Source organism: Patagioenas fasciata, chromosome 14 (assembly GCF_037038585.1).
Source record: "Patagioenas fasciata isolate bPatFas1 chromosome 14, bPatFas1.hap1, whole genome shotgun sequence".
NCBI lineage: Eukaryota > Metazoa > Chordata > Aves > Columbiformes > Columbidae > Patagioenas > Patagioenas fasciata.
This window is the reverse complement of record NC_092533.1, coordinates 10,007,316-10,014,698: the sequence shown is the minus strand read 5'-3', so window position 1 is coordinate 10,014,698 and position 7,383 is coordinate 10,007,316. Positions and strand designations below refer to the sequence as shown.

Sequence of the window (7,383 nt, the reverse complement as noted above, 5' to 3'; positions counted from 1 at the left end):
AAACCAGAATTCAAGCCAATTAAAGAAGGAGCTGGCCCCCGCTCGCCCTCAGAGCACGGCGTCACGTCACTGCTGGTTTGCTTTTCCGATAGCCACGCAAAACCCCTCGCCTTGACTGCATCTGTCAGTCAGGTTTTTGTCAGCACCGAGTCTTCCCCGCCACCGCCTCAGCTCTCGCCACTCCCGCCCCCTCACTGCGCAGACGCCATCTCCTTTCGCGCCGTAATGTCACTTCCGAGGCCGGAGCGGCCATCTTTAATGCGGGCGCCGTACCGTCAGAGAGCACGGCCAGTGAAAGGTACTCCCTGCGTCGCCCATTGTTCTCTTGCCCTTACGCAAGATGGCGGCGCCTGCTTCAGCGGCTGGAGGGTGCTAGCGGCTAGAGGGAGCTAGCGCCTGCGCGCTGAAGCGGGGCGGCCCCATTGTGCGGCGCTGAGGTAACGCCGCGGCCTTTTCCGTTGGGGATGGAGGACGGTGGCGGGACGGGAGCGGCGTCTGCGCCCCCGGGAGCCCCTGCTGGCCTCTCGGCCTCGCAGCGCCGAGCCGAGCTGCGGCGGAGGAAGCTGCTGATGAACTCGGAGGAGCGGATCAACCGCATCATGGGCTTCCACCGGCCCGCGGCGGGCAAGGGTGAGCCCTGTGACGGGCGGCGGCGTGAGGGCTCCCGGCCGTGGGGCTGGCGGTAACAGCCGGCGGCGGCCTCCTCCTGCCGGAACCGCTCCCCGTGGGACGGCAGCGGCTGCTGTTTGGCCCCTCAGCGCGACCTTTCGTTTCAGCGATGCTTTAAGTGAAGCCTGAGTTTCTCTGGTTCTCGAGAAACCCACGGGTAAAACCCACATGTCACCAGAAATGTGCTGAGATCAGGTCACGGGCCTGTTACTGTGCACACACAGCGAGTGGACAGGCTGTCACTTCAAGTGGTTTTTCTTAGCTGAAGAAATGATGAGCCTCCCCCATGTTTTCATTCAGTTTTTGCTTCCATAGTTGTGTTTGATATCAAAGTTTTCTTGCATTTGGATAATTATCAGTCATTGTTTATTTGCAGTTGGCATGCAGAATTTTCTTGCAGATTTATAAGTAGGTTATTTGTATTTCTGTACATACTTGGAGGAGGCTGACTGTCTTGTCAGATTTCAGTTTACAAGGATGCCCAGAAGCCATGAATTATTCTGCTTTAATGCTGAAAAGTGTTGATTCCCTTCTCTGGTAGGAACAGACCTGTTTCGTATGCCCCTCCATTTGGTTTGTGTTCTCTGGCATCACTTTCTTCGCTGTAATATGGGGCCTTCAGGTTTAATACAGTGCAAGTTAACGCTGCTTTGTCTATGACAACGGAGAACAAGCCAAAGTATGCTTCCTTTATTGCTTGCTCATTTCTCACTCTAATGTTCCTTCTATGTAACTTACTTTCTTTGAATATTTGTCTTTTTTTTACATTGCTCCCTGTATTTGGAACATCTTGCCTCTTGTGCACGCAGTGTTGCTGCTTGAGGAAGTCCAGTGTTTTCATTTCTCCTTTGCTGACTGACAGCTTCAGCTTCCAACTTGCCTTGCACAGCTTGCTGTCTCGTGTCTGCCATTTCTGAAGAGTGGTATGTGCAGGGTTCTTTGTAGGCTGGCAGAAGGGAGACAGGAGTGTGCTGAGCCTAGTTGTATACAAGCATAATCTTGGTGAAGCTGATGAACATTTAAGTCTGGTCCACACTGTGCTCTTCCCTTTTCATTATCATCATCTGTGGGGTGTGTGTGTAAACATTTCCTTCGATACACAAACAGGCTGTGTATCAGCTGAGCCCATTTCTTTTTACAATAGGATTAATTGTATTCAGGTATGTCAAATAGCTTTGCGACTAATAATTAGCACTTTTATTAATAATAAATCTGTGCTTTCACTTTGGAAGTGGAGTCGTCAACCAAGGACCTCAGTCCAGTATGACTAAAGTGTTGTTCCTTGTAGCTGGTGTGCATAACTCTGTATTTTTATTTCTCTTCTTTAGATGATGAAAGTCACACAGAATCAAAACTTCAGCACGAACAAGATATATCAAACTCCCTTCCCATTCCTTCAGTTTCCAAGCGAATAGTGCTTGGTGATTCTGTCTGCAATGTGGTGGGTGCAGCTGACCATGGAGGCAGCGTGGTAGATCTCAAAGGGGATAAGGACTTCTTCAGTAAAACTCCAGAGCTTGTCAGTGAGGGTACAAGTGAGCTCCGTCACCGTCACAGAGCGGAGCTGCCATCTGAATCTGCACCGCGGCCACCTAGACGTGGATTAGACCAGTACTTATCCAGATTTGATGAAGCTCTGAAGCTGAGGAACCAGCTGATGAATGAGAAGCCAAGCCAAGAGAACGGAAATGCAGTGGAGGAGTTTGACTCTTTCCGCATTTTCAGATTGGTGGGATGTGCTCTGCTTGCCATCACAGTCAGGGCTTTTGTGTGCAAGTACTTGGTGAGTTCAAGGAAAAAAAATCCTATTTTGTTTTGCTAGTTAACTACAAACTTACTGTGAAATACTCTTTATCTAGGGGTGAAATCTGTTAGCAATGACCGGGAACTTCAGCCACTCTTCACATTTCCAACAACTGTATAAAACTGTTTGATAGGTAGAAGCATTGTAAGAGTTATTGCAGCTTAAGTCTCCTGCGAGTTTATTCCTGTGTGTGTGAGCACAAGTCAACTGCTCTTCTAGTTTGGAGTCTATGAAAGAAGAATAGAGTAAGAACAATAGTTGTCCCACGATAATCAGATCGTACTCAATTATCGGTCTTCTGAGAAAAGTAGTTCCTCAGTATTTGGGGTGTCTGCCAGTACATCATGCAGAGGTGTGTGGCTGGTACAGCCTTCTGCCTCCTGGATCACTGGGCTCATTTTTACACACTGTTGTATGCTTCTGCAGTTTCAGGTTTTTAGGTTCAAATAAAATAAGGCAGAAGGTTATTTTTGACATGTGACTTGTCTACTTAGGTTTGTAGTATTCAAGAATACTGTTGCTTTTGTCCACAAATTATTTTTTACCTGCTTAATTTTCTTTTATGACTCAGGAAGCATTAAATTTGTGTGTTTTCTTTGCTATTACTTCTGACCAAGTTAATTTTTGTGTATTCTTTTCTGTTCCTTCAGTCAATATTTGCACCATTTCTTACTCTACAACTTGCGTACATGGGACTGTCCAAGTACTTTCCAAAGGTAAGGTATTTTTTCAGAATTAGATTTAAAATGTTTTACATTAAACTTGTGCTTAGATTGTCTTGCTAAAGAACCAATGCATGTGAAGTATTCTTCGTTTTAAACTGTAGAACTGGGAGTTACCAAATGCTGATAGTCTATATTAGTTTTTAATCAACACAGATTTAGTCCAAATCTTTTTTAAAGTTGCTGTGAAAATGTATACTGGCAATTTATTTAGCTGTAGCCTAATTAAAAGCACATGACCAGGAAAGCAAATTAGTTCATTCATGCATTTGGGAAACTTCTTTTTTTGTCTTGTAGGTCACACTTTTCTGTAGTTACTGCTTGCTGTGTCAATAGCTGTTTTGCATGTGATACATGGATGAAATTTGGGAGGGTGTTTGTTAAAAAATGAGACAGTCCTTTGGTTTTAAGGGCTCTGCATTCCATTGCTAGCAGCAGTTTGAGTGACAACTTGAAATAAGACATTTCTTTGTGTGTGAACCTTGCTGCTTATTAGCAAGATTTGCTATATCACCTGCTTTTTATGTTTACACCAGTTAATTGTGCTGAAGTATTTATTTGGTTAATGACTTTGTCAGGTCTGCAGAGCAAAGGGGGTTTGAATGATGCTCAATCCATACTTGAAAGCAAACATTAGCATTTAAAAAGGAAAAATAGATTAGCTGTAGCATGTCAGATCAGTGGTTCTTGTGTAGTTAAGTATCTAATTCAAAACTAAACTTCATATTAGGCATTCCAAGCTGATGTGTCAAAATACGAAACATTAGAATTAGCCTTAGACTTGTAGTAGCTCATCTTGATCTTGTTTCTACTGTTTTAAAAATCGGCTCTTCAGTTTCAGCATTTAAAGAGTTGGTTCCTTTCCACAACTTGCTTTTACTGCACTTAGATGAGCTCTGTCAGCTTCTTATCCTTAATTTTTCTCCTATGAAACCTAGAAAGATTTTTGAAAGCTTTAGATTGGATTAAATCAAGATATCCAGCAAGTATCATCAAATTACCCAAATTTTCAGCCACTATCGTTTTTTTCCTGCCTGTCAGACTTCCCATCCTTGGGATTTGTCATCGTAAGGACAGAAGAACAGCTTTCAAAAGGATTTGAGGGCATTTCTGAGTTCAGAGGATAAAACTGCCAAATAGAGTCTTACTAAAATAGAAAGGAACAAGTTGGCTTTCAGTTCTAAATAATTTTTCCGTGTTAGAAAAGTAACAGTATCCTTCGCCAAGCAGTGTGGAGAGATTAATCGTGTTCTGCCCATGCAGATGCCTGACTTGCCTTCTTACACCCAAGTTGCTCTTGTCTGGGACTCTTCCCACTCATGTAGAAGCTGCTGCGCTTTACATCCTGCTTGGAGTGCCAGCATGAAGTAGACATAATATCTGTGGTAAATTTTATTCGCTGTTAACCGGGCTCTCATTTGTCTCTGCCGGATCCATCACAGCATCGGTGTGTAGCTGGGCTAAGTGCTGTGAATCCAGGAGCCTGTCTGGAGAGAATCAGGCCACGTGATGAATCTTGAATGTGCCTGGCTAGGTCTGAAATGGGCACAACACCTGCATAAAGCAGATTTGAATTATAACAGAGGAACTAACTTCACACTGTTGTGTTTTGTTTATTTTTTTCTTTTAGTGTGAGAAGAAGGTGAAAACGACAGTACTAACTGCTGCCCTTTTACTGTCTGGAATCCCTGCAGAAGTCATTAGTCGTTTCATGGACACCTACAGCAAAATGGGAGATGTTTTCACAGACCTTTGTGTCTATTTCTTTACTTTTATCTTTTGCCATGAACTTACTTTGGTTTTTGGTTCTGAAGTACCATGATGGCTGTAGAATTCAACACGATAGTTACATTAAAGCTTTCTGGACCGTATTCCTTTAATGTCTGACTGTGCAGACAGGTTTAAACCTTCATTAAAATTCTTACCTGTTCAAAGGAGCCATTTTGGGAAAGGAAGAGCAGGTTTCCAGACTGTCAGTTGCATTGGTTCAGTTTATTTAAATACTGTGACTGCCTGTTATAAATGTGAAGAATAGGATGCAAGTGTCAATGGATTATTTATTTGGTTTAGTTAATGCTGCTCTTCTCAGCCTCCTTCATAAACATTTACAAAGCTGCCTTTGTTCTTTTCAGTGAGAACAAAGAGAATTCCTTTCAGCAGAGCTATATATATATATATTTCTCCAGTATCACTATAGCTAATAAGAACTGCTCATTTTGTGGTGTTCCCATTTTTTAAGAAAGCTCTCAATAAAAGAAATTCCTGTATCCTGTTGTTCAAATTCAGACTGTTGAACCAAGTAGCTGCTTCTGGAGAATGTTGGTGAAACAGGCCACTTGGTTGTCCTAATCCTTGCCTTGCTATACATCATTTGTTGTGATTGTGATTAATTTCATTTTATGATTATAATGCAAAACCAACAACAAAGTCCTGTTGCTTACAAATGTCATTAGTCAACAAGCAGGAAGAAACAAAATTGTTAATCTCACCTGTTTGTGAGTTTCCAGCAGCCTAGTACTAGTAGCTCACACGTATGTTTTCAGCCTGATGTCTTTATTTTAACAGTTCATCTCATGAGGAGAAACTTGTATATGTTGGCAACCAACCTGCAGCATCAGATGGTTGCTCTAGTAGACATAAAACTGCCAAGGGAAGTATTTTGGTTTTTTTGTAGCTCCTTCCCAGATTGCACAAGACAACTTTTAATATGACACTAATTTCTGCAGGTTGTTTATTACCAGACATTTGCATGTAAACAGGATCTTAATTGTGGAGGAGTTCTGCTTCTGCTGTGTAATGCTACAAACCAACAGCACACAGCCTTTGATTCAGCAGAGCTATTTATCTTAAATTTTTTGGTGTATTTTGGAAATTGGCCCAGCAAAATCATAGTAGCCATTCCTCTTTAAATCCTGAATACTTCAAAAGACAGTGCAATAAAAAACAGTGCTTTGAGTTGACTCCCGCATGAAAATCTATGTATGAAGGGACAATAGTGCTTTGTATTTTGTTCTGTGGATACCCAGCCACACAGGTGAAATAATGACAAATACAGATGGATCCTGTCACTGGACACAGTAATAAAGTAGCAACTGCTCTAGTTTTCAATCTCATGAATTTTGCACACCAAGAGGGAGTGTCATTCCAAGTAGTTTAAACAATAATCTGTGAAGATTTCTATTGAAGCTAAATTTGCTATTATTTTCAACTTGCAGCTTTCTGTTTAGAATCTGGATTTCAGATAATCTAGGCCAATGCTTTTTTTAACATAGAGAAATACCTATTTCTGTTGGTATTTGCAGACATTTTTTAGGCAGCAGAAACGTTTAATTATGCCTCTTTAAAGTAAACAGCCCTGCTTTCTGCTTAATCTTCTCTGTTAAAGCTTCCTGATTTAATTTTAGCACTGCATTTCTAACCCCTAAGTTAAATATATGTTTGTTTGTTGCATGAAAACAAAAAGCCTGTGTTTTGATTTGACAGTTTTCTTTTTTACTGAATATTTTCAGTATGCATCATGTTACAGTTGTCCAGGGCTGGGCTGCAGAAGATTCTGACTTAGGTCTATTAGCACAAATATTTATTCGGAAGCTTTAAATTTGTATTAGGAACTGAATTGAAATAGCTGCCATTTAAATTAAGGTTGAGATATGTAAATGAGTTTGCTCAAATGTTAGACTTGTTCTGACTCTATTTATATGCCCAAACGTAATACAAATAAATTGCAAAAATACTGGCTACTAACATCTGCAAAGGCAATGTTTTTTTAATCCTCAGTGTGAAGATTTTAATCCCAATGAGCAGAATGCTGAGAACAGAGCTGTCCCAGCTGCTGTGTGTTCACTCAGCCCTGCAAGGAAAGCTGAAGTGGGTTTTCTTCTCAAGCAGTGACAGAAATATTGCCGTGAGACCTGACCTGGAACTTTTCGGCCCATAAACACTTACTTTTGTCTGACGAACTCAGGGTGAGCTGGAGGAAACCTTGCTGGAACCGGCAGGGCGCGAGGAGGGGCAGGTTCTTCCTCACCGTTGGTCAAGGAATTTGTCCCTTTTATTCCGTTTTTAACTTATTCTGTTCATGTACGTAATTATATTTTAACGTTTCTCGCCAAACTGATTGTTTTCTATTAAAAGTATATTTGTTACCCCCTTCCTTGGCGGTTTGTCCTGGCTGGGGAGGGGGTTGTA

The 7,383-nt window shown here is 41.9% G+C and overlaps 1 protein-coding gene across 1 annotated transcript; it reads left to right on the top strand.

The window, feature by feature from the left end:
* Positions 1–399: 399 nt before the first annotated feature.
* Positions 400–7,348, top strand: CAMLG (calcium modulating ligand). Its single transcript, XM_065849256.2, has 4 exons — positions 400–630; positions 1,998–2,452; positions 3,124–3,189; positions 4,826–7,348. The coding sequence occupies exons 1-4, from the start codon at positions 465–467 to the stop codon at positions 5,015–5,017; spliced, it is 879 nt and encodes a 292-aa protein (XP_065705328.1). The 5' UTR covers positions 400–464; the 3' UTR covers positions 5,018–7,348.
* The last annotated feature ends 35 nt before the right edge of the window (positions 7,349–7,383 follow it).

Bases quoted from the DNA above. Each gene is read 5' to 3' on its own strand.
- CAMLG (XM_065849256.2), top strand. From the start codon at position 465: ATGGAGGACGGTGGCGGGACGGGAGCGGCGTCTGCGCCCCCGGGAGCC. The intron at 2,453-3,123 runs GTGAGTTCAAGG...CTGTTCCTTCAG, and splicing joins CTTTTGTGTGCAAGTACTTG to TCAATATTTGCACCATTTCT. The intron at 3,190-4,825 runs GTAAGGTATTTT...TTTTTCTTTTAG, and splicing joins TGTCCAAGTACTTTCCAAAG to TGTGAGAAGAAGGTGAAAAC.